Here is a 25,472-nt window from a genome sequence, read left to right on the forward strand (position 1 = left end):
GTGTGTATAGGGGTGACCAACTATAAGTGCCCCATTTATGTTATTACAATTTTAGTTTAGGCTGAACACATATATTTATATTCATTTTTTGGCAGGTTTGTAACCGCTGCTCTATAGCAATGTCTATTTTTGTGGCCTAGTTTCTTTTTGTTTGTTTGTTTTACTTCCGTTACCTTCACTTAGTAAGTTTGTGGTTTTTGTTTGTGAATATCTTTTGAGCAACTGAAATAAGGAAGTTAAGACCTTGTCTTCACAATTTTAGTTAGTGAAACCATACTCATATCATATATCTAAATCACATGAAATAGAAATTGCTCATATATGCAGTAATGAGTTGCTACTAATAAAAGTGAGGCTCTGCATTACATAGTAGATAATATTACATTTATTTCTACTTTTTGTATTGAGGTTGTTTTGTTAAGTTTAAAAGCTGGTAATCTTAAATAGTAGAACCTAATAATAATTTTGAAAGAAGCACGTTTAAAACAGAAAATAATATTTTTTCTTAATTTAGGGTTTCAGCTTCGACTATTTTGATAAACTGTTCTCAAAAACACTTAATTAATACAATAGTAATTTGGTCAATCACACGTTATCATGGAAGCCACTAAGGTAATTCCAATCCAACCACTTCTTTTGGAATCTTCAAAGTCACTGCGACGTACACAAGGTAAGAGTAATTTTTGTCACTAATGCCCCTGGCCACTAGGCTGGAGTTGCAGAGTGTCTTTGGATAGGTGCCTCTGATACCACTTTGGTAATACCGCTTTTATACCAAAGTTCCAGGTCTGACCCGGAGGTTGGAACAGAGTTAAAATCCGGATCAGACCCGGAAATTCCCCAGCGCCGATCCAGGATATTCCCGAGTCGGGGCTATTCACACCGGAGCCATGTCTGCAGTGACCCGGCTCTTCTGGCCTTGAAGTGGACGCTTAAAGATTATGCCATCTCCAAGCGCCACTGAAGCCAGCCAATCGTCCGACATGCGGCACGATCCGGGTCATCGTTACCCAGATCGCGCCGTTTACACTGCAGGGTGGCACGGGAACGACCCGTGGCCAACTCTGCAAAATACCTGAGTTGGATCCCCGGGTCCATGGACCCGGGTGGATCTATTTACACCGACAAAAATCCCAGGTTGATGCACATCAACCTAGGATTTTTAGCTCGGTGTAAAAGGGGTATAAAAGGATTTACAAACCACTGTCCATTGGTACTGGCTGTTAATAAAGGAGTATGATAAGTCAGTTGATGGTTCATTTACCATTAGGGGGGAGATTCAATAAATCTGGTGGATGATTACCCGGATTCAATTAGCAAAGTTTAATGTGGTTAAACCTTGTGGTGTTTAGCGCGAAAGGAAACCCATTGATTCTACATTTTATGCGGAATCAATGAGTTAGCGCACGTTAACCCAGTATTTACCGCGCAGGGAAAAGGCTAATTAACTGAATAGCTATTCCCAGCGTGGCAAGATCAGTTAGCTGTGGGGTCAATCCTGCAGCTAATTGAATTCCCCCTAGGTTTGCAAAGCCTAGACCAAGTTTACCTTTGAGCTTTCAGTAGGTAATAGGTGATGAAATACCACTGGAGGAACTGGGAGATCTTTTCCTGACTCACCCAAAACACAAGAAAGAGGACATAATAGAACAAGCAAATAAAGTACATCTATTACAAAGCAGGAAGAGATAAGGGTGTTATAAGGGGGTGTTTGGTTGTTTTCTTAAAAATTTGATTTGTGCAACATTTTAGTTATGATTTACTTTTGTTTAATTTATGTAAATCACATACAAAAATTAAACTTGTCTCTACAGTATATGAATTATTATTAAAAGTGGGGATCTACCCAAATTATTCTTTCATTTTCATTATAACCCCAATACTGTATTTTGTAATAGTAACTTTAGTTTGCTTTCTTGATAATTTGTGCCAGTCTATTATATTGCTTATTCAGTGGATACATGATTGTGAAATGGAGAGCACTGTATTAGGATTCTGTCTATGTAGTCAGGGCCTGATTCAGAGCCGGACGCTCTCACCAGAGTGCTCGCTCTGAATCAGGGCCCTCCTACATGAAAATGGAGCGGCCTCTTGGACGCTCGCATAGCTGTGGGTGACCACCCACAGCTTATGCGAGCGTCCATGATGATGGTCGCGATGGTCAAGACCATTGCGACCAGCGGGCTTGCGACGGAGACCCTGCAGTAGGGTCTCGCTGCCGCAAGCCCTGGAGTGATTTTGGCTCTATCAGAGCCAAAATCACTCCCACTGACATCACTACTGATGTCAGTGGGGCCGGCTTCAGACGGTAGCCGTTTCCATGGGAACGCCTCCGTCTGGCAGCCACGCCCCCGGCACGCCCACCAAAGGAGGCGTGTTGTCAATCAACATCAACAGCACGCCCCCTTTGGTGTGAGACCCGGAGCGACGGCTACCCTGTCGCTAGCCGGGTCTCGCGCATGCGCACGACGGAGCTCCCTCCGTCGTGCGCATGCGCAGTGGGGTAACATCGACCCGCTTGCGAGCGTCCTGCGCTCACGAGCGGGTCTGAATGACCCCCTCAGTGTCTGACACTGATTCACTGTGTGTATGCTTTCAATTACCGTAAGCTGCTTTGCAGGTGTTAGTATGCCAGTCTATGCCTATGGTATTACCCTGCATGTGACATCTTGCTTTTAATTAATTAATTGAGCTGCTGTGCAGGTGTGTTTACCTACAAGTTTCTGGATTAGCTGTTCCCTGTATTTAAGACCTGTCCTAACATTTCACCATTCCCATTGATAGCGGTTGCTTACAGCAGTAGTGGCCTGGTTCTAAATGATACATCTGACTACTATTCCTGGTTCTATTTCCTCGCTACAGCTGACTATGATTCCTGGTTATGATTCTTGGCAGGGTTTGCCGGGATTCCGGTCTAGTGTCCGGCAGACCATCTGTGTTCCTGTCACATGTCTGGCTGTCATGTAATTACCATTCCATTCCCGGGTGAATTGGAGACGTTCAGTGTTGCCGTGTCTGCAGTTCAATTGTCTTTCACATCTACTCACTCGGATGTGGACACAGAAAACACAACAGCCTCGTCTTTGGATGCAGCTGCTGTGTGTAAATAATGTAATGTGTGTGAATATTGTAATGTGTGTAAATAATGTAATGTGTGTAAATAATGTAATGTGTGTGAATATTGTAATGTGTGTAAATAATGTAATGTGTGTAAATAATGTAATGTGTGTGAATATTGTAATGTGTGTAAATAATGTAATGTGTGTAAATAATGTAATGTGTGTGAATATTGTAATGTTTGTAAATAATGTAATGTGTGTAAATAATGTAATGTGTGTGAATATTGTAATGTGTGTAAATAATGTAATGTGTGTGAATATTGTAATGTGTGTAAATAATGTAATGGGTGTGAATAATGTAATGTTTGTGAATATTGTAATGTGTGTAAATAATGTAATGATTGTGAATGTTGTAATATGTGTGAATAATGTATTATTTGTGAATATTGTAATGTGTGTAAATAATGTAATGATTGTGAATATTGTAATGTGTGTGAATATTGTAATGTGTGCAAATAATGTAATGTGTGTAAACAATGTAATGTGTGTGAATATTGTAATGTGTGTAAATATTGTAATGTGTGTGAATATTGTAATGTGTGTAAATAATGTAATGTGTGTAAATAATGTAATGTTTGTGAATATTGTAATGCTGCAGGAGGCAACTGAAGGAATAGATGGTACTTCCTCATCTAGTTACGCTACTTACATATCTTCACTAATCAGTGAGTAGTGTAAAGATCAGCCAGTGTGCAACGTCATTCCCTATCATCCAAGTGGGCATGGAGGGGGAATATATCCATGTGGCGGGTGAAGCGAGCTACCGTGACCACAGTGTGGCGAGCGAAGCGAGCCTGCAAGGGGCTGAATGGTATTTCCTCATCTTTACGCTACTTACGCATCTTCACTGACGAGTGAAGATACGTAAGTAGCGTAACCAGCACCACCAGCAGGGGGCCGCAAAGATGAGGAAGTACTGAATAGACTCCTCCTGACTACATCGTAGATCTGACTGCTGCATCTGAAGGTGCAGCATTGGATCACCATTGCAACCAGAAAGACAAAGGCTACTTAGAATGGCAATCTTACCTTCTGGAGTCAGGAAATCTGTGTCTTTTGACGCAGAGCCTGGCCTTGGCACTCCCAGAAAATGGGGGCAACATACCCTTATTTACTAAAACGCAGGCCAGTGCAACACTCTCCCCACCCCCCAAACGGCCACAGTCTGTCAGTCAGGCTGCTGCTGTCGTGCACTGTGAGTGTGATCGCAGGACTCATTCTTGGCATGCGCAGAACAAGTCCTGCATGTGCACAGTTCATCCACCATCGGGTTAGAACGTAAACCATTGGGTTTACGTACTAACCTGATTCAGGCATTGTGTTTGCTGACTTATGCTGGTACATCATGTGGCTCCGCACTCCGGTATTCAGCTACTCTGCATCCAGTCAGACCTACATCTTGACCACCATCTGCACTCACCTCAGTTCCAATCAATACATCTACAGTGGTAAGAACTTGTGCTAGACTTACCTGTTGTTGGGGCCTTTTGCCGGTTATACTGAGGGGCTCTGGACCCGTGTTTATGGGATTATTCTGCTCTCTGTTATATTCCTGATTCCAGACCATGATTTTTTACTATTTCCATGTGTACCCATTCAGGAGTGTATTCCTGCACTGTCATTCGGAACATTCATTTATTCCTTACTGAACATGATGGTTTTGCATAAGCCGTTCTGCACATGATGTTCTTGCGTAGAAGGTCCTAGACATGATGATCTGCATATAATATTCTGCTTATGCTTCTCTACATCTGATTTCCTGCTCAAGTATTCTGCATTTCTACGTTCTAAGAATGATCTGTTTTGGTCTATTTGTGATATTAATAGAGACTGTCCTTGTGGTTCCTGCTACTAACCTGGCACACTGATCTCTTAATAGGCTATATACTGTACATGGACATTGGTACATACAACATATATATTTAGATAAAACCATATTATTACAACAAATGCACGAAGCATGACAGCGCTGGGTGGATTCTAAGCACAAGCCTTACATTTATCAAACATTTTTCAAACATCTCGTTAACCCTTATAAAAAGATACTGTACCTTCACTTGTTCAGTTAATTCATTATCTTTAAATGATGTTTCATTTTTTCTTCTATATGTTCATACTCATGATCACTGTCATCTGCGTAGAAGATATACTTACAGTTAATCTCCAAAAGATAATTTACTATCATAGTCAAAGACAGGGGTATAGCAAAGCCACAGGCAAGATATAGCAATAACAGTCTGCTATCTGTTTGAAAGAAAATTACAGTATATACAAATTTTATTTATAGGGATCAATAATCCTTTTATTTAGATGCATGCATGCTGTGTGCCCTTTGCAATGAACTATCACACTGCATTGCTACCAAAGCATGACCAATGCCTTTGGGGTCTATTTACTAAGCCTTGGATGGAGATAAAGTGATTGGAGATAAAGTACCAGACAATCAGCTCCTAACTGTCATGTCACAGGCTTTGTTCGAAAAATGACAGTTAGGAGCTGGTTGGCTGGTACTTTATCTCTGTCCACTTTATCTCCATCCAAGGCTTAGTAAATAGACCCCCTAGTACTTTATTTAGAGCTGGATGGAATTTCCACCAAAAACAGAGGCATAAATTGTCTGAAAATGATGCAATATTCATGGCATGCAGATATTAAGATACATTAGTCCTGAATCAGAGTTGTACGGTACTACACAGCCGCAGGGAAGTAGCTGTGCAATACCGTACAATGCGTATGCAAATACAGCAGGGGTCGTCTTGGGTGAATAGATCTGAGTGCCGCGTTCTAACCGTGAGGTTACTCAGATTGCTCCTCGCAGCTATGGTGCTGAGGCCAGGAAGTCTCCATCGGAAGACGCAGACCCTGAGCTCGGCACAACCAGAAAACGGGGGCAACACGTACCTGTTTCTGGGAACGGAGGCCGTCCCCATCCCCAACAGGCTGTGGCTTGGGGGAACTGCGAGCAATCTCGCAGAGAGAAACCTGCACGTGCGCAGTACAGATCCTGCACATGCGCAAGTCTCTCACAATCGGATTAGTACGCAAACCATCGCATTTGCTTACTACTCTGAATCAGGCCCATAATAAATTAATTATATATATAAGTGTGTATCATTTTAAATTTGTTAATTGTACCAGGCCTACCATCAGTCAGATGGCGATGATAACTGCCGTCTATAGTTGCTTTATTTCATGATAATCATAAATCAAAGAACAAAAATTAACCAAACGTGTCCCCTGTCCCCACACTAATGCCAGTATTAGCGCTCCTAGCCTAGGCTAGTATTAGCAAAGCCTTTGTAATAAAATAGTAGGGTCCCCCAAAAAATTCTGATGCAAGCACTTGGGCTACGCTAGCCAGGGCTGGTGGCATTGTAGTAGGGGAAAGCCACAGCGTGGGGTCCCCCTGCAAGAGTGACAACCAGCACTAGCCTGTTCAGCATGAGTCTGATTCCCTATAGGTTTGTGGACACTCCCTCCACCACCATATAAATATCCAGCCTAGTACTTACAGTTCTTGATCTAAATCAGGGATGGGGAACGTCCCGCCCACAGACAAATCATTTGGTCTGGTCCTCTGAGGCTAGCAGGGTGCCTAGAATGGCAACCTGGAACTAGAATCTATGCAGCAGTGCTTAGTCCTCAGGACGCTTCAGACGGTCACACCGCTGCCTTTACAGCTCCCCGGAGCATCCTCAGGATGCTCCGGTCATTGCTGTAATCACCAGCGATTGTGGCCCTGCCCCTGTGTGCTGTCACGCGGAGGGGCGTGGCCTGCTCCGGGCCTGTGAATAACGTTATATATATCGAAAATGGCACTCAGCAGAAAAAAGGTTCCCCACTCCTGATCTAAAGCTAGGTACACACTGGGCCTGATTCAGAGCCGCTCGCTCTGACAGAGCGCTCGCTCTGAATCAGGGCCGGGCTTTTTTTTTTTTTTGAGTGGCCTCTTGGCCGCTCGCATACCTGTGGGTGACTACCCACAGCTATAGCGAGCGACCATCAGGCTTGCGACGAGACCCTTGTGGTAGGGTCTCGTTCATCGCAAGCCCCAGAGAGCTTTCGGCTCTAACAGAGCCGGAAGCTCTCCACTGACATCACTTGTGATGTCAGTGGGGCCGCCCCCAAATGGCAGGCGTTCTCATGGGAATGCCTCCGTTTGGGCAGCCACCCCCCTGGCCCGCCCACCAAACGGGGCGAGCTGTCACTCAACATCGACAGCTCGCCCCCTTTGGTGCGAGACCCGGAGCAACGGAGTGCCCGTCGCTAGCCGGGTCTCGGGCATGCGCACGACAGAGCCGGCTCCGTCATGCGCATGCACTGTTGGCCACCATCGACCCGGTTGCGAGCGCTCAGTGCTTGCGACCGGGTCTGAATCAGGCCCACTGTCCGATTTTTTTTTGACTGGGCCGACAAACGGGCCAATTTTTTTTCAAATCCAATGTCCCAATATCTGTGCTACACATTTTCCACCACACTGATTTTTCATATGTCCGCCCACAAGGAGGATGGCATAAACTTAGAAAATATGGGCGGGTTATCGAGAATGCACACACTGCTTGATATCGGGAGAATAAGGCGAAGATGTCCTGTCTTGGCCGACCGATCGGATAATCAAAGGTATGCGTTTGTGGAAATTATTAACCATTTTATCTGTGAAACGCTCATGCCTACACACTATACAATAAATTAGACTGATTACCCGATTATTGGCAAATCGGCCCAATAATTGTATATTGCATATGTAGCTTTACTCTTCCTTTATTATTACACCACACCCACTGCACCAGGGGTGTGATGAGCCCTAGTGCATTCAGCACAGAGCTGTTTCTTCCTAGGGTGGGACCCACATTCTTTACAATACATTTGCATGTTCCGTGCTACTGATGATCTTGTACCAGGTGTGAGGGACCTCTTGTTTATCTGTGTCTCCATCCACCACTACATAGAAGGCAAGGTGCACAACACACCCTCACACCCTTACCGTACTTGGACTACTACACTAACCCCCACCTTTCCTCCCCTCGTTCAGCCTCTCTAAGCATAGATAAGTGCAATGCAGAAACATATATAAGTTTGCATAGAGATTTATAGATACGCACTTTTATTGCACATGCACAGTAAAAGTGGACTTCTGTTCATATCCACTAACCCTGTACCTGTTGTGGGTATAGGACAGATGGGAGCATTAGGGGGTTTTGAGAGTGAAGTGTCTGCCTGCAGTGTGCTCACAGCACTTAAACAAGAGGCAAAATAGTCACAGGTCTCACTGACCCTAATAAGTTCTCTCTGATCTGAACAGGTTGTGCTGCAAGTGTTAAGCAATGCACTGGTTGCCAACATTGAACACACCCTTGTAAACATTAGAAATATATAGATTACACTGTTTAAAATAAATGTCAAATTAGAATGAGTGGGAATGGACCATATTAGTTAATCACATCATACCATTTCTGTTTGGACTCAGCAGATAACTACTATTTGTAGATTTCCTCTTTTTGTCCAACACAATAGAACGCAACATTGTAATGTATTTGTGCATATTGTGGGAACAAAAACAGAAGGCTGCCATGGGGGGAATCCATTTGCGGCTGGGTTTTTGCTATTAAATTAGGTGACTGAAAATGGGACCCGGTGATTTCTATAGAAATCACAACATCTTTTTTCTTGCATTTCCAGAGCAAGTATGGTTTTTCCTAAAACCGTTAATTTTAGGACAAATCAGCGGGACTTGCTCTGGGATCCTGGTGGCACCCCCTCCCGAGGACTAATGAAGTAATTGGAAGTTTCCAATGAGCTTAATTAGTCCTTAATTACTCACCTTTTGAAGCAGTGTCTTCTGCATCCAGTGTCGGGAGCCGGGTCTTCTGCAGCCGAGTGAGTATGTGAGTGTGCGTGAGTGTTTTGTAAGTGTGTATGAGTGAGTGTGTGTGTGAGAGACCCCTCCACCCGTGTGAGTGTACCCCCCCTGTAGCCGGAGCTGGGAGACCTACATCCCCCAGAAGCCCTGACACCTCCCAGTAGCCCCGGAGCCTCCCTGCAGCCCCCTCCCCAGTGACAAGATAAAGGTGACCACCAGAGACCCCCAGACAGGTGAGTATTTTTTTACATGCCGCAGGGTTTTCAGCTCTGAAAACCTTGCAATCACTTTAAAATTTGATACCCGCAGTAATCCAATATTGGGCGCGAGGGCCACAAGGTTTTTTACCTCGCTAAACCTCACACCCAATTGAATATGTGAATATGCCTCATAGTGTAGTATTTTATTTTACATCAGACATAATGCTGCAGATAAACTTGAATGAAAAGTGTTTGTCAAAACCAAAAGGTTTTCAATAATTTTATTTTACTTTAGATATATATGATTGGGGCATTGAAAACAGAAATATACTGTAATTGCATAGCCAGGCATTGGTTTCTCCACATCTAGGGGGAGATGTATGAAACGTTTGATAGAGTGGTGAAGTTCACAAGTGGAGATTTTCCACCTGAGAAGTTGCCTATAGTAACCAATCAGCTTCTACCTATTATTTTATAAAATGTACTTGATAAATTATATGTAGCAGCTGATTGGTTGATTTGGGAAACTTCTCCACCTGTCCACTTCTCCGTTCTTTAGAAGGTTTGATACCTTTCCCCCTTAGATAGTTCTAGTCAGGGAACATAAACTAACCTTCATGTTTAACTGAGCTCTGTTTTGGTGCTGGAGTGTACACATTACTCTTCTGCAATTTATATGTCTCACCAATTGAGTTACTTCCATCTGAAGTGCGTCTGGGGGGTATGACAGGCCCAGCAATTATGTTGTCTGGTTCCTGCAATGGGAGAGAGAAAACAGAGCAGAATACAAATTAGTCTCAGTCATTAATAGTAGAAATTAATGTGACATAACAGAGACAATTGTATTGAAAGACCTCCATAAGGGTCCCACTTTGACTAGATAAGTGGTATGTACAGTATATGATTAAATATACTGTAGATGCATCATTTTAGAAATGTGATTGTCAGTAATAAATTAAGATTTTTCTGTTATAGTGCACAGTGTGCCTACTAATACATAAAATAAAACTCTTCTTTGGCCTCTCTATTTATCTGGTATAAAGGAACAGTAAGCTTGATTCAAATGTGGACGTAATGCCGATATTTACGCTGTTGAGTGATCATCGGTCGACTGCACATTCATCACAGTCACACTGGGTACACGCCAAGCTACCATAGCGATGACGCTCACAGTAAAAATTTCTTTGCAAAGTGATTGAAATTCAGGGATCATTTGGGGGCAATTACGGGGATTATTGGCAAAAATGCAGGCATGTGGCGACGATTTTCGGGGTGTGTATCTGCCTATACCTGCGATCCCATATGCAGATAATATGGCGCCAGTGTCTTAGTTACCTCTGCCATTCTGCGCCACTATAGGGTTATTCAGATGGTCAATTATCGAAGGATCTGCGATCACTGCTGCGTGTTTTTATTCACTTGCTTGGATATGCAAAGCAATGTGGTGGGTGTCTCAATACATTGCCAGGTGGCTACAGCATTAGCATATTTTTGCATAGCAACTGCGTATGGAATCACGGCTGCGATTGCATTAGTGCACATCTCTGAGTCAGGCCCATTATTCCCATTTGCCAACTTATTATGAACAAGTTAGATTTATGGGGCCAAATGTAATAGGGTGAGAGTTTAGGACATGTGAGAGTTTAGTGGTAAGCTGCCACATTGGTCATGTTTTATCTTCAAAATGGGAAAACATCTGGATGAGCTTTTAAATTGTGAGAGTTTTTTTAGTCCAGTGTTGGCTAACCTTGACACTCCAGCTGTTGTGGAACTATATATCCCAGCATGCCCTGCCACAGTTTTAGCATGCCCTAATAGCAAAACTGTAGCAGTGCATGCTGGGTTATGTAGTTCCATAACAGCTGGAGTGTCAAGGTTAGCCAACACTGTTTTAGTCTAACAACATGTGAGTTTACCTGTTCTTGGACTCTATTACATTGGCTGAGTTTATACAGTGTCAGAGTTTACTGCTAAACTCTCACATTTTCTAATCTCTCACCCTATTACATTTGGCTCTTGAAATTTGTTTCAGATAGTGGCATATTTGACCCAACAATCTTCCCACACCAATATGACAGAAGCCTTGAATTACTAATATGAGCTGCTAGTGATGCCCTGCTACATCCACTTTCTAATGTTCAGTATCAGACTTAATGCCTGACAGTCATAATGTTGACAGGTTCAGAATGCCGACATGTACATTAGGTTAACAAGCAATATGTCGACATTCACACGTTAAAATGTGAACATGTTTATGAGTTAGATATTTACCATATCGACACCAGCATGACGACATAAAGTTTTTTGCATATTTTAGCCTAACCCATAACCCCTAAACCTAACCCAAAAAATAACACAAAAATTTACTGTCAACATGCTGGTGTTGACATGTTAATATTGGCATTTGTTCATGTCAACATTTTTCTTGTCGACCTTCTGTCCGTGTCGACATGCTGGCTGTTGAGATTCCGACCAGATCCTGTCTGCCACTATTCACTTCCCCATTTCATAACACTACCACTGGCACAGACAAACTTGTCCCCACTAGTGGATAGGCCATTGCCTTCCATAACATCAGTATAGCCATTTGCTGACATAATCACTCCTAGCAATCTGATTGACTACAGATATGTTATTCTCACCTATTGCAAACCGTGGGAAACATGCATGAAAGGGTCATAGAATACTAGATAAAGGGCTCTGACTTTTGTATGCACATTAAAAATGCATCTTAGACCAGGTTGGATACAAAAAGTTATAACAAGGCCGTTCCGTGTCAAATCAACACACTTTTTGTTAAAATTTTGCCCCACCATTTAAATAAAATGTTGTATTTTTCTTAGACTACATGTATACTGTACTCTCCATATACCAAATTTGAACAAAATCTGAGCTGGTGAGATAAAATCAGTGTGTTGATTTGACATGAAATGACCCAACAGGAAAGGGAGATGGGGAAATTATACTAATCATAACAAAAAGACATATGTTCACACACCTTCAAACTAAGAGGATCTATATTTTTTGACCTCGCAGATTCAGTGTGTGGTCTTTCTTCTTTAGTTTGTACTTGTCTTTTAGGTGGCCTAGGAGGTGGAATTTGATTGCTTGGCAGGCTTTTCATCAGACTATAATAAAACAATTCCTTAAGCTCTTCCACCTTAATGGAAGTAATAAATCCTTCAACTGATGTCACAGGCTCTTCCAATAAAACCACTGTTATATTAAAGTATTTAATAGGCAGCTCAAAGCACTTTGAGACATCGTCATATAGACAGACCAACAACACAGGTTCTTCAATAATCTCTTCCAGCCTGAGAGAACCAAAAGAAGCCAAAGGATCAGAAGGCAAAGCTGTGTCTTTTGTTACAACTTTCACTTCGCAAGGAAGTTTAAGCTTCTGGATTATATTGGAAATACTGTACTTTTTGTTATCTTTAACGTCTTCTACAAAACGTCCTTCCATATGGAAAGGTAGCATGATTTCTTCAGGTTCATCATCCTCATCATCATCCGCAGATTCTTTACTACACACTAACACATCTACTTCTTCTGTTCCCATTTGGGTTGATCGGACAGATCTGGTATGATGCAAAATATGTAAATGATCTCCAATACATAGGGAAGGGAAATTATCATCAACACTCTCACAATCCTGGGTCACCACCACAGTTAATTTGCTTCCATCTGTCATTTTGGTCCAAATCTCATAAACTGATGAAAACTCTCTTGGTCTTTGACGAAATTTTCCTTGGTACAAATTGTGGATGTAAAAGAACCTGGATGTCTTACCTTTCATGCCTGAAGCTAGCATTTTTTTACAAAGAATCTTTTTGTAAATGATGATCTTTTGTCCTTTATGCAGAGAAGAGTAATTGTCATTTGACAACAAATGGCTGCATTCTCCTCTATCCAGAATTTCTGCTACAACTGGAAACCTGTCCTCAAGCTCACAAACTTCTGTCAAGAACAAAGGCTGGATAAAGGTGATGTCTCCACACTGGTCACTGATGTCTATCACATCTACTTCTAGGCTTGATGGCATCTTCACACAGTCTTTTCTCACTGCAATAAGGGAAAACAAAGCTTATACATATTATATATATATATATATATATATATATATATATAATGCAGTGCTAATTATCAGAAGGAACTCAGGGCCTGATTCAGACCCGCTCGCGAGTGCTGAGCGCTCGCAAGCGGGTCGATGTTGGCCCAGTGCGCATGTGCACGATGGAGGCGGCTCCGTCGTGCGCATGTGCGAGACCCGGATAGCGACGGGCAAGCCGTCGCTCCGGGTCTCGCTACAAGGGGGGCGTGCTGTCGATGTTGAGTGACAGCACGCCCCCTTTGGTGGGCGTGCCGGGTGCGTGGCTGCCCAGACGGATGCGTTCCCATGGGAACGCCTACCGTCTAGGGCCGGCCCCACTGACATCACAAGTGATGTCAGTGGGTGGACTTCTTGCTTTGTAAGAGCAAGAAGTCCACTGGGACTTGCGGCAACGAGACCCTACCACAAGGGTCTCGTCGCAAGTCTGATGGTCATGATGGTCTTGACCATCTCGACCATCATCCTGGCCACTCGCACTAGCTGTGGGTAGTCACCCACAGCTATGCGAGTGGCCAGGAGGCAGCTCTAAAAATACAATAGGCGGGCACTGATTCAGAGCGAGCGCTCTGAAAGATTATCCGGCTCTGAATCAGGCCCTCAGTTCCTGAATATACAGTCAGGTGCATAAATATTAGGACATTGACAGAATTTTCATATTTTGGCCTCTATTCACCACCACAATGGCTTTGAAATGAAACAAACAAGATGTACTTTAACTGCAGACTTTCAGATTTAATTTGAGGGTAATTACATCCAAATCGGGTGAACGGTGTAGGAATTACAACGGTTTCTATATGTGCCTCCCACTTTTTAAGGGGCCAAAAGTAATGGGACTATCAACTCAAAAGCTATTTCATGGACAAGTGTGGGCTATTCCCTCGTTATTTCATTATCAATTAAGCAGGTAAAAGGTCTGGAGTTGATTCTAGGTGTGACATTTGCATTTGGAATCAGTTGCTGTCGACTCTCAATATGAGATCCAAAAAGCTGTCACTATCAGTGAAGCAAGCCATCATTAGGCTGAAAAATCAAAACAAACCCATCAGAGAGATAGCAAAAACATTAGGTGTGGCCAAATCAACTGTTTGGAACATTCTGAAAAAGAAAGAACACACCGTAGAGCTCAACAACACCAAAAGACCCGGAAGACCATGGAAAACAACTGTGGTGGATGACAGAAGAGTTATTTCCCTGGTGAAGAAAAACCCCTTTACAACAGTTGGCCAAATCAAGAACACTCTCCAGGAGGTAGGTATATATGTGTCAAAGTCAACAATCAAGAGAAGACTTCACAAGAGTGAATATAGAGAGTTCACCACAAGATGTAAGCCATTCGTGAGCCTCAAAAACAGGAAGACCAGATTAGAGTTTGCCAAACAACATCTAAACAAGCCATTACAGTTCTGGAACAACATCCTATGGACAGATGAGACAAAGATCAACTTGTACCAGAGTGATGGGAAGAGAAGAGTATGGAGAAGGAAAGGAACTGCTCATGATCCAAAACATACCACCTCATAAGTGAAGCATGGCGGTGGTAGTGTCATGGCGTGGGCATGTATGGATACCAATGGAACTGGTTCCCTTGTATTTATTGATGATGTGACTGCTGACAAAAGCAGCAGAATTAATTCTGAAGTGTTTCGGGCAATATTATATGCTCATATTCAGTCAAATGCTTCAGAACTCATTGGACGGCGCTTCACAGTGCAGATGGACAATGACCCGAAGCTTACTGCAAAAGCAACCAAAGAGTTTTTTAAGGCTAAAAAGTTATGTTATGTTATGCAATGGCCAAGTCAATCCCCTGACCTGAATCCGATTGAGCATGCATTTCACTTGATGAAGACAAAACTGAAGGGAAAATGCCCCAAGAACAAGTAGGAACTGAAGACATTTGCAGTAGAGGCTTGGCAGAGCATCACCAGGGATGAAACCCAGCGTCTGGTGATGTCTATGCGTTCCAGACTTCAGGCTGTAATTGCCTGCAAAGGATTTGCAACAAAGTATTAAAAAGTGAAAGTTAGATTTAGGATTGTTTAGTTTGTCCCAATACTTTTGGCCCCTTAAAAAGTGGGAGGCACATATAGAAACCGTTGTAATTCCTACACCGTTCACCTGATTTGGATGTAATTACCCTCAAATTAAATCTGAAAGTCTGCAGTTAAAGCACATCTTGTTTGTTTCATTTCAAAGCCATTGTGGTGGTGAATAGAGGCCAAAATATGAAAATTCTGTCAATGTCCCAATATTTATGGACCTGACTGTAATATACATATATATATATATATATATATATATATATATATATAAATAATTATTTTTCTATAGCTCCACCCACATTTCCTGAACCTATTTTTCCAGAAAAATAGCCCTGTAATTAACTGGAACACAGATATCAAACCCTAAATCATTCAGATACTAGCGCTCTATATTCCAAATAAATTTTGTCGGTGTTAACCCAAACTTTGTCTCTTAACAGGAAGCATTAAGAACACTGTAAAGAGACACGCAGGGAAGTTTTTTCCCCTTTTACTAAAGTTGTAGTCAGATGGACTTTCCACCATGCACATTTCCAACCGGAAAAAAGTTGCTAAGTTTTTGTTTTTCCAGAATCCACAATGAGCACGTGCTGGAGGTGCGTTTTTTGTTATGCTTTAGGCAAATAGGTTGCAAATTAATTTCGATGACTTTAAACGTAAAAAAAAACTTCCAAGTAATTTTACTCATTTTTCCCCCATGACCTAAAGTTTCTTCTGTGAATTTTATGGAAGAAATACAGATAATTAAATGGAAATTCAATATGAAAAGAGTTATATTTTAGCAGGTATTGCACTTAAATTTATAAACTCACTCTGCATAATAGTTTGGATTTCATACACTGGCCGGAGATTGTACATTCCGGTACCGATACTTCTGCATTTGAAGTTACGTTTCAATAATACTGGGGACTGTAAGATTTGTTCCAATGTATATGATTCGTCAGTTTCACATTCATAGAATTGTCCCTCCGTTGATAAAGGGATGGTGATGCTGTATGACTCAGGACCATGACAGACTTGACATTCAGCACAACAGGTATGTCTGTCAACTGACACTAATCGAATAGGAAGTAGCTGCCTGAAGACATGACCTTCCACCATAAAGTCAGACTTGGATGTAAACCAGTATGGAAACATGACATCATCACAGGATAACTGCTTGTGTAACTTCCCAAGAGTGTTGTATATACAATTATGCACTCTGATTTGAAATACACCTGGAATACAAATACTTATTTTGATTACATATTCAACATATAATTTCATAAGCTCAAAAATATCGAAAATTCATTTAATTACATGTTGTAGTACATTAGGATAATTTCTTTAAAAAAAAAAAAAAAAACAACCCCGCCAAATACATTTAATGAACATTTATCCATGTGTCATAATCTTTATCTGCACTATTGTTATTATGGTGTACAATCAGCAAGGACTTAACACCATAATACTAGGGGTAAATTTAGTAAAGTGAGCGTTTTTAGAAGTGAGTTTTAGAAGAGATGTTGCCCATAGCAATCAATCAGATTCTAGCTATTATCTTCTAGATGGTGCTAGTTAAATGTTAAGTAGAATCTGATTGGTTGCTATGGGCAACATCTCTTCTAAAACTCACTTCTAAAAACTCTCACTTTAGTAAATTTACCTCTAGTAATACTGCACATCTAAAGTAGATCTTGGTAAGTTCAGCGCCCTTGTAAAGCTGGGTACACACTGACAGATACATTGGCCGATCAATTGATCGGCCAATGTATCTGCTACCCGTCGGGCAGTGTGTACCCGCGATATGTCCGTGAACGTCTGCGTTCACCGACATATCGCATTGGCTGTGCTGCACAGCCGAAGGACAGATATGCCTGCAGACATAGCTGTCCATCAGCAGGTGTGTACGGGCTATCGGCAGACCGTCCGTACACACAGAGCGGCAGCCACGAGAAGGGGGGCGGGACGCCCCCCCGCCCTCTGGGACACGCCCCCTGGTCGCCAGGACCCGCAGATGATGGCCGTTCAGTGTGTATGAACGACCATCATCTGCAAATATATCTGTCAGGTGTGTACCCACCTTTAGAGTCTATGGGGTCTATTTACTAAGCAGCGTTAGGAAACAGAGTGAAAAGTGATAAGAAAGAGATAAGGTGCCAGCCAATCAGCTCCCAACTGTCATTTTTCAAACACAGCCTGTGAGATGACAGTTGGAAGCTGATTGGCTGGCACCTTATCACTTTCTTATCACTTTTTACTCTGTCTCCTAACACTGCTTAGTAAACAGACCCATGTGTTTGTTGTGGACCCAGGATGGAAACAGGAGTAAACACCTGAACAGGTTTAAGTTGTTTAAAGTGGATGTTGGTAGAAATGAACAATAAGATGACTGAAGTCCAGTAATAACAAACTTATAACTGTAGCAGGAGGAACCTGTAGTGAGTGGGAATAAATAAATGTCCAGCACGGTGACAGAGATGAATAAAGTGAATCCAGATAGACTGTAAAGGTGAAATGGAAATCCGGGTGTGCAGAGTAATGGCTTGAGAGGGATATCCGGAAATGCTGTGATGTTGGCTGTACAGGAATGAGTGCAGGCTGTAGGGAGCCGAAGGCAGACAAGGAGCTAGGGCAAGCATCGGAGCACAGGTCTCAGGGTCAGGCGCGCAGGAGCTCTCTCTCACAGCTGATGCTGTGAAACACGTTGCACTGGCAACTACAGGGTGCTCCAAACACCCTTAAGTACCCAGCAACAGAACGTGATAGGCCAGAGAGAGCAGGTGACCCACAGACAATTGGCCTGCTATGTCACATGGCCAAAGACAATATGGTGGCTCCCAGACAGCCGTGATACGGAGACGCCACTAGTCTTACCCCTGTCTGGACGGCCCAACACTGGCAGACCTCTGCGTACACGCAATGCCAATCTCCATACGCCAGCTCCCTTACCAGAAGGACCACGCCACAGCGCCCTCACCGGTAAGGAGCGCAAACCTCCACGCCGCGAAACCTGGGTCGTGACAGCCCTATTTGGTCCAACTAAAGGATTTCTCCTCACACCCTCCTGAGGGTGAGAGGAGAAATCCGACTAAAGTGCCAGCCGTGTGGCTGTTTGACGGCTTAGCCGGAGAATGACGGTTCCCGCGAGTAAACACCCAGGTTAAGTCACGAGAACCGGCATTCTCAGACTAACAGCGCTCTGGTACGAATAGCTTCGGGAGCTCCCTCCCGAATTGAATCACGGCCTATGATTACTAATTTTTCCCCTTTTAAACTTTTCCTTTTGACTTTTTTGCATATCCACTTTATTTGAAATGGGGTTTTTTTGTTTTTTTTATAGCATTATAAAGTTTTAAATACAATTAAGACAAAAGGCCCTCATTTCATAGCCCGTAGGTTGCAGATGCAGATGCAGATACAGGTGCAATTCCAGGGAGTTAGCTCATATTTCTAAAGTGACAATAGTTTAAAAGGCAGAATTAACCTGGCTTTGCCTTTTGAATTAATGCCACTTTAAAAACATGGATGGATCATGCTGGATCAGCACCCGTGCCTGCAACCGCCAGGTTATGAAATAAGTACCATTATTTTGCTATAGAATGCAATTAGCCCCACACTTTTCAAAACTATATAATATATATACATGTATATACTAAAATAAGTATACCTTGGAAGTCATTGGGCAGGGTCTGGCACTCTCCTGTTTGCAGATTCACAAGAGACACATACTGCAACTCTTTGGCAAAAACTTTCAGCAAATCCCCAGTTGACAAACAACATTCAGAGCCCTGGATATCGTATACTGAACCTGTAAAACCAAAACAGTAACAATATTGTAGACAATTTACCTTGCATGGCAGTGGTTACCAAACTTTTTTTTGTGGCCCTAGAGCAGAGGTTACCAAACTTTTTTAAATCACGGAGCCCTAGAGTAACATCATTGTTTTCACGGCATCCCTAAGCCAAACGTTTGTTATTGAGAAATTCATAAAAAAATGTAGTAAAATAGTAAAGTGAAGTAAATTGTGCATTACCTGTCATCCTTAGGTTCGGTTATGTGGTGGGTGACAGGTTTCAGCTTCTGTTTGTCCACATATTTACATTACATTGACCATAAATAATTTGATTTGGTGCTGGACCACCAACCTGAGGCACCCCTGCAAGTGTCCTGAGGCACCCCAGGGTGCCACGGCGCACAGTTTGGGAACAACTGAGTATCAGCATTTTTTTCATTGCACCCCTAGACCAAAAGTTTCTTATTAAAAAAGTCAGCAAAATTATTAAATTAAGTAAATTTTGCTGTACCTGTCATTCTAATGGTGCCCACACACATAGTGACTTGCTCCCAATCAGCCGATGTACACGATTTCTCCTGAACTCTCCCCAGGCAGTCGTGGTCATGATTTGGAGTTAAAAATGTCCAATCTGACTTAAGATCTATCTTGCAGCCAGTGCATTGTATCCCATATTCCCATATTGGCTAATCTGCCCTACAGCACGGCAGATCTGAAGATGCGATGTACGACGAGCGGGGACGCGCATCGGCATCGTGATCAAGAATAGAAACTCACAATTTGGCCATTTTTTACATGATCTGTCATTACGATTCGTCGAAATCGGCCAAATTGGATGAAAAGTCGGTATGTGTGTGGGCACCTTTAGGGTCATTTATTTTGTGGTGGACAGGGTTGCACTTTTTGTCCACGTATTTTACGATTGGCAACCACGATTTGCCCATCACAATGGTTCTAAATCATTTTATTTGGCCCACAAACATGTATATATTATATATAACATACACACATTCATATAGAGGTTGAGTCTCCCATATCCAAATATTCCAAAATATGGCATATTCTATAATACGGAATTTTGTAGGCGTTACTGAGATAGTGACACCTTTGCATTTTGATGGTTCAAGGTAAACAAACTTTGTTTAATGCACACAATTATTAAAAATATTGTATAACATCATCTTCAAGTGTGTATAAGGTGTATATGAAACAAATAAATGTGTGACATATAATGCCAGTATAAGAAGATAATCATATTCATACAGTGGGCGGGATGTACTATGGGCAAAAATGCTGTTTCACATATGTAGCAAGCTCTGGAATTCAATACATGCCAGAGCTTGGACCCAGTGGGTAACACCATAGAAGCCTATGGAATTATGCAATTCTTCTAAGAGGGATCCAATTAGATCTCTCCCAGTGTCCACTGTGGCGGTGAGTGCTGTTCTGCGCTTGTGCAGAGGGACTTCTGGGTATTACCTGATTTTAATCGCATTTCTAGGTGCATACCGAAGCAATTAACGCCGGTATGTATCCAATAAATGGCGGGATATACTGCACTGCGGATGTGATGCTCAGTACATCCAGGCCAGTCTGTTGAAGTATCATGGGTCAACCTAAGATGGATATGCACTGTATGTGTGAAATTTCTATAATGGTGGTGATACGTGGTAGTCACAGAGAATGAATACGGATCATATGGGCAACATCATTAATTAGTTTAAATATCTGTTCTCCAACTATGAAACTCAACGTGAATGCCGTTCTTCGCAGACAGTGTAAAGCTGCATTCACGATCCAGGTGGAGACAGAATGTGAAGGTCCTCCACGTTCCATTTCCACCTTGTTCAGTTTCACGTTGTCTGGGGGGGACGCACAGATAATGTTGTTAACCACACAACATTCAAGGTGAACATCAATTCAGATCCCTATCAGGACATCATCATAATTGTGTTATATAAAATGCATGTATAAAATACTTACACAAAGTATGAGAATTTGTAAAGGAGGATTACAACACAAGACTGTGTAGCATCTATGCCAAACCACACCAGTGTAAAGCGACTACATCAGCCTTTGTGTCTGAGTAAGCTTGTACCACACACATCAGTACTTTATTGGCAACCAGAGGTCAGAATGATTGAAGTGATCAGTTTCAGTGCTACTTACTACTACCAATTCTGTAGCTGAATAAGTGGCAACTCTCGCTGACATGACACGTATTTCACCACATATAACTGTGCCTGCATTGAATAATGGTCATTGTGTCACTGTACACACAATTTTTTTTTTTACTATAGTACAAGGAAAATAAAACATGATGAGAAATGCATCTATATGAATATTACTGTACTGGTGTAAATTCGCAAACATTTTGTGATGGAATTAAGCATTTTTCATGCATGTACATGATTGGCATGTGTGATATGAATGGTATAGTATGTCACAGTATAAGGTGGTAATTCTTCAGGTTTACTAATGCCTGTTTTTTACTTGAGGAATTTCTTGGATGTTTCGATGTCACAGCCTCTCATGAGGACTCTGGAGTTGAGAGAACTTTGAAATAAATGGAGCATACTTGCTGACTTTTTATATCTCCTCTCCTGGAGAAGGACGCAGCTGGACATTTCGGGGCTCTGATGTCATTAGACCCCCCCCCATCATGGTAAATGCCGTGAATTATGGGACCGCAAAGTTGGGGCGGGGCTAAATGATTCGGTTTTGCAACATTTTGCCCCTCCCCTACATATGATTCCTGGCAATTATTTCCCCATCCTGCCCACTTATCTAGGAAGTGGGTAGGATGAAGGAGATCCGGACACTCTTCTGGGGGTGGGGGGAGCTACCCGAAAGATTCGAGAGCTTTCCGAAACTTCTAGGAGAGTAGGTAGGTATGAAAGAGAGTTATGTATGATTTGTGTACATTGGATTGTTTTTGTATGACAATACAGTTTTTTAATGTTCACATTTGTATCCTGGAGAATCTGATAAATATTAAGGGAGAATTTCCATTGTGTTAGGTAAAATTCACAATAGATGTCATGTCAGAAATATTAAGGTTGCATCTACCCAGGACTATATAAATATTAGTACTGGAATTTGGAGAGTCTCAAAATTTGGCAAATTGTTTGCTCATTTTTACTCAACAATTCATTTAAACATTTTTTTGTCCCAATGTTCATGTCACATTTATTTTAACCACAAATGACAATTATCTGAAGCATTAGCTACTGTTCTGAGGTTACACGTCCCCTTGTGCTTCAACCCAGCAGCAAGTGTCATGTCATATTGTGCACTCAGGCTGACCATTATGCAGGGGTGTAAGAAATAGGAACAAAGGGTAAAAATACAAAACCACAGGCACACTTGTGTTCCTCTTTCCACTAACTGAAGCATAAACAAAAATATTTTAAAGGTGGGAAAGTATAGTCCTATGATCCATGAACATATCTTGAATTATTTCAAATACCAAAAACATTAGAGAATGGGATAGACTGTGTACCCAGAAGACAATATTGTGAGGACATAGCGCTGTTGTGCTCTGATGTTATCATTCACATTTCTATTGCAGTTGCCGCTAAAATTCACAATCACACAAATACAAAATTCAATATACTTTGTAAGCAGCCTTTTAATCTAGCACTATGTTTTGGAATGTGGGTGGAAACAGATAAGGATATGCATTGGTAACTGGCAGGCAAGTGTGAGTATGCTGTTAACTAGGGCACCGCACCGCTCACAAGGCTGAGCACCAGCTAGTAGCAGCCTGAGCCAGAGGTTTTACTTTGAACTGCTCAACCCAGCCTGGACTACTCTTCCACACATCCTATATGCATTGTCATACTCATTATAATGTTGGCACTGCTGCCCTATGTTAATCTTTTGGACTAGATTCATATTATTAAGATTTTACATGCAACTTATATCCTGTACAGTAGTTTAAGGCAATTTACATTATTTGAGGACAAGTTCCTATGTATATGTTGGTTGTTGCTTTACTGTCCCTCCAGTTTCAAGTCAAGTTATTTACCGTGCCACGTGGCTTTTCCCTTTTACAAATCTTCAGTTGGATGCATCAAGTATCGCATTTTGTATGCAATGCATCCCGCCAATCAGCGCATGCTTACCTGCATTTAGTAACACTATAAGCATGATAATTTAGTTTATGACCCGGGAGCCCCTCTGCACATGCATGGCCGTCGGCCAGCGCATGCACAAGCAATGAGGGATTCCTCTCGGGGAAGTCTCCAGAAAAGAAGCCCATAGATTTCTATTTAATTTTTAGTCGGCGTTGCCTATTGGTGCATATGGAAAATGCAGTCAAACCCCCGAAAACTGAATTTTCGGGGTTTGGACTACGTTTGTAGCGTTGATGCATTCCGCCCCTTATCAAGATGTACAAGCCTGAAGAGAGAAGACATCTCGTGTGGAGGAAGTGTGTCTGAGAAGAGGTGAGATGCAGAGGGTTAGACCGCATATTAATGAGGTGAGATTCATCTTGTTACAGTGAAATGATCAAACACCCACCTACAATACCTGGGGCTACACAAGGAACTTTGCAGCATCAAACAGACCATGCAGGCACCATTGCACTTCATGGCATTTGGCTGCACATTTACATGGTACGGGCACACAGCCATACTTCTGTAGTATTCTTCTTGTTGGTGTACTGTGCACAACATAATTATTTAATTCCATAATTGCTGGCTCCTGACATTTGGCTATGGCACCTAGGTGTCCAAGAAATTTGTCGTAAGACCTTATTGGCCTGAGAAAAATAAACAACACGGCTTGGGCTTTATTATTAGTGGTATATTTAGTTCAGTGAGGTTGATTATTGGTGTTTGGTACGGAGGTAATTAGTTGGAAGGGAATTAAAACTTAAGAGCCCTTATGCCATGGTTGGTGATTATCCAGTAGGATTGTAAGAAGTTAAATAAGTTTGGTGAGTTGAGCTTACTTTCTCTATGTTCCTGTGCAGTTGTAGTTTTTCCGGCCACCCTTCCCTGTTTTTTAATTTTTGCTTTTTGTCTCTGGTTTATGCAGAAAAGCATCATTGTCAACTGATGCAAGTGGCGCAGGAGGTGGTTCCTGAGTACTGACTGGGATAGGCTAGAGTCATATCCCTAGAGAGAGGGCTTAGCAAGTGGTAGGGGTTGGGTACGGGATGCCAGCGGTTGGAACACCGACAGCGGCATCCTGACAGTCCGGTAAGTATACTAACACCAACCCCTAACCCTAACCCACCTTCCCGCAGCCTGACCCTAACCCTCCCCTCCCACAGCCTAAATCTCCAGGCCTATTTTTCACCAAACACAAGTCTACTTTAGATTGAGTAGTTATTTGTCATTATGTTAAGATATTATTGCATTTGGTAAAGTACTCCATAAACACGGCAAAGAACAACACCCAATAATGTTCCATCTCCCTTTTAGTATTAATTTATTTAATTTTAATGATATTTCTGTGTATAACTAAATCTAGTTTTTGTATTGCTTCACACACCTAAAAAGAGATCCACAGAACTCCACCCAACTTGGCTGGCGCAATATTCTTCTCTTCTACAAACACCTCTAGCTATTTCCAGCAGCTTAACCAGGTTTCAGGTATGTTTAACCATGTAGAACAACAAGGCGGCATAGAGACACAAGCATGAACAGGTACAATAACAATGCTGGAGTAGCCTGGTACATAAGGGTATTGCTGGGCATTGTAGTGCACTGGGTGGCAGGATGGTGTACACCCCGTTGGTTAGTGGCGCTATGGGTCTGATTCAGAGTTGTATGCTTTCGTACAGCCACTGCGAGTGTGTTCTGGCTCTGTATGGCTCTTATGACTGGGAGTCTCAGAAAGCACATCCAGTCTGAGTGGAGTATTCAGGTTACCAGCCAGATATAACTGAATGCAAAATCCTCATCATATCTTTTAAGTGCTTTTCTTATATTTATTCTTGCAGAAGTTCTTTTCTTTGGTTGAATGTCCACGCTGGTAGTCTCTGGTTCAGATATGTCTCCAGCTGCTGGCATATCCACAGTGGCATAAGTTCATCCCAGAAGCCCGGAGGCATGTTATCATTTGGTCCCCCCCACATATGTGAATTTGTTTCTATTAGGCATATTAAAGTAAATTTGCAGGACATCCTTCAAAAACACCCTTTTTCTTGAGATATCTGCAGATTTATAGAATCTCCTGAATGTATCTGCATTCTGGAGACTGGCACGGTAGCTAATACTATCCCAAGGTGGCTTTAGCTGCTGTTGCCTATGGGCTACAGATCGCAAAAAGTACCAGGAGAGGGATCCCTAGCATCCCTCCCTGGCACTCTCCACTCAGACCACTCATGCACAGTAGTGCTGAAGGA

The 25,472-nt window shown here is 42.2% G+C and overlaps 1 protein-coding gene across 1 annotated transcript in view; it reads right to left on the minus strand.

The window, feature by feature from the left end:
• Positions 1–25,472, minus strand: part of THEMIS2 (thymocyte selection associated family member 2) — a 44,858-nt gene that overhangs the window by 16,964 nt on the left and 2,422 nt on the right. Inside the window, exons 2-6 of the mRNA XM_088459967.1 lie at positions 18,985–19,125; positions 16,148–16,552; positions 12,178–13,244; positions 9,793–9,934; positions 5,171–5,252 (exon numbers count right to left, since the gene is read on the minus strand). Coding sequence (XP_088316093.1) covers positions 5,185–5,252; positions 9,793–9,934; positions 12,178–13,244; positions 16,148–16,552; positions 18,985–19,125 — 1,823 coding nt within the window. The 3' untranslated portion in view covers positions 5,171–5,184. The remainder of the gene's footprint in view (positions 1–5,170; positions 5,253–9,792; positions 9,935–12,177; positions 13,245–16,147; positions 16,553–18,984; positions 19,126–25,472) is intronic.

Source organism: Taudactylus pleione, unplaced genomic scaffold, assembly GCF_031769625.1.
Source record: "Taudactylus pleione unplaced genomic scaffold, aTauple2 ptg000959l, whole genome shotgun sequence".
Taxonomy (NCBI): domain Eukaryota; kingdom Metazoa; phylum Chordata; class Amphibia; order Anura; family Myobatrachidae; genus Taudactylus; species Taudactylus pleione.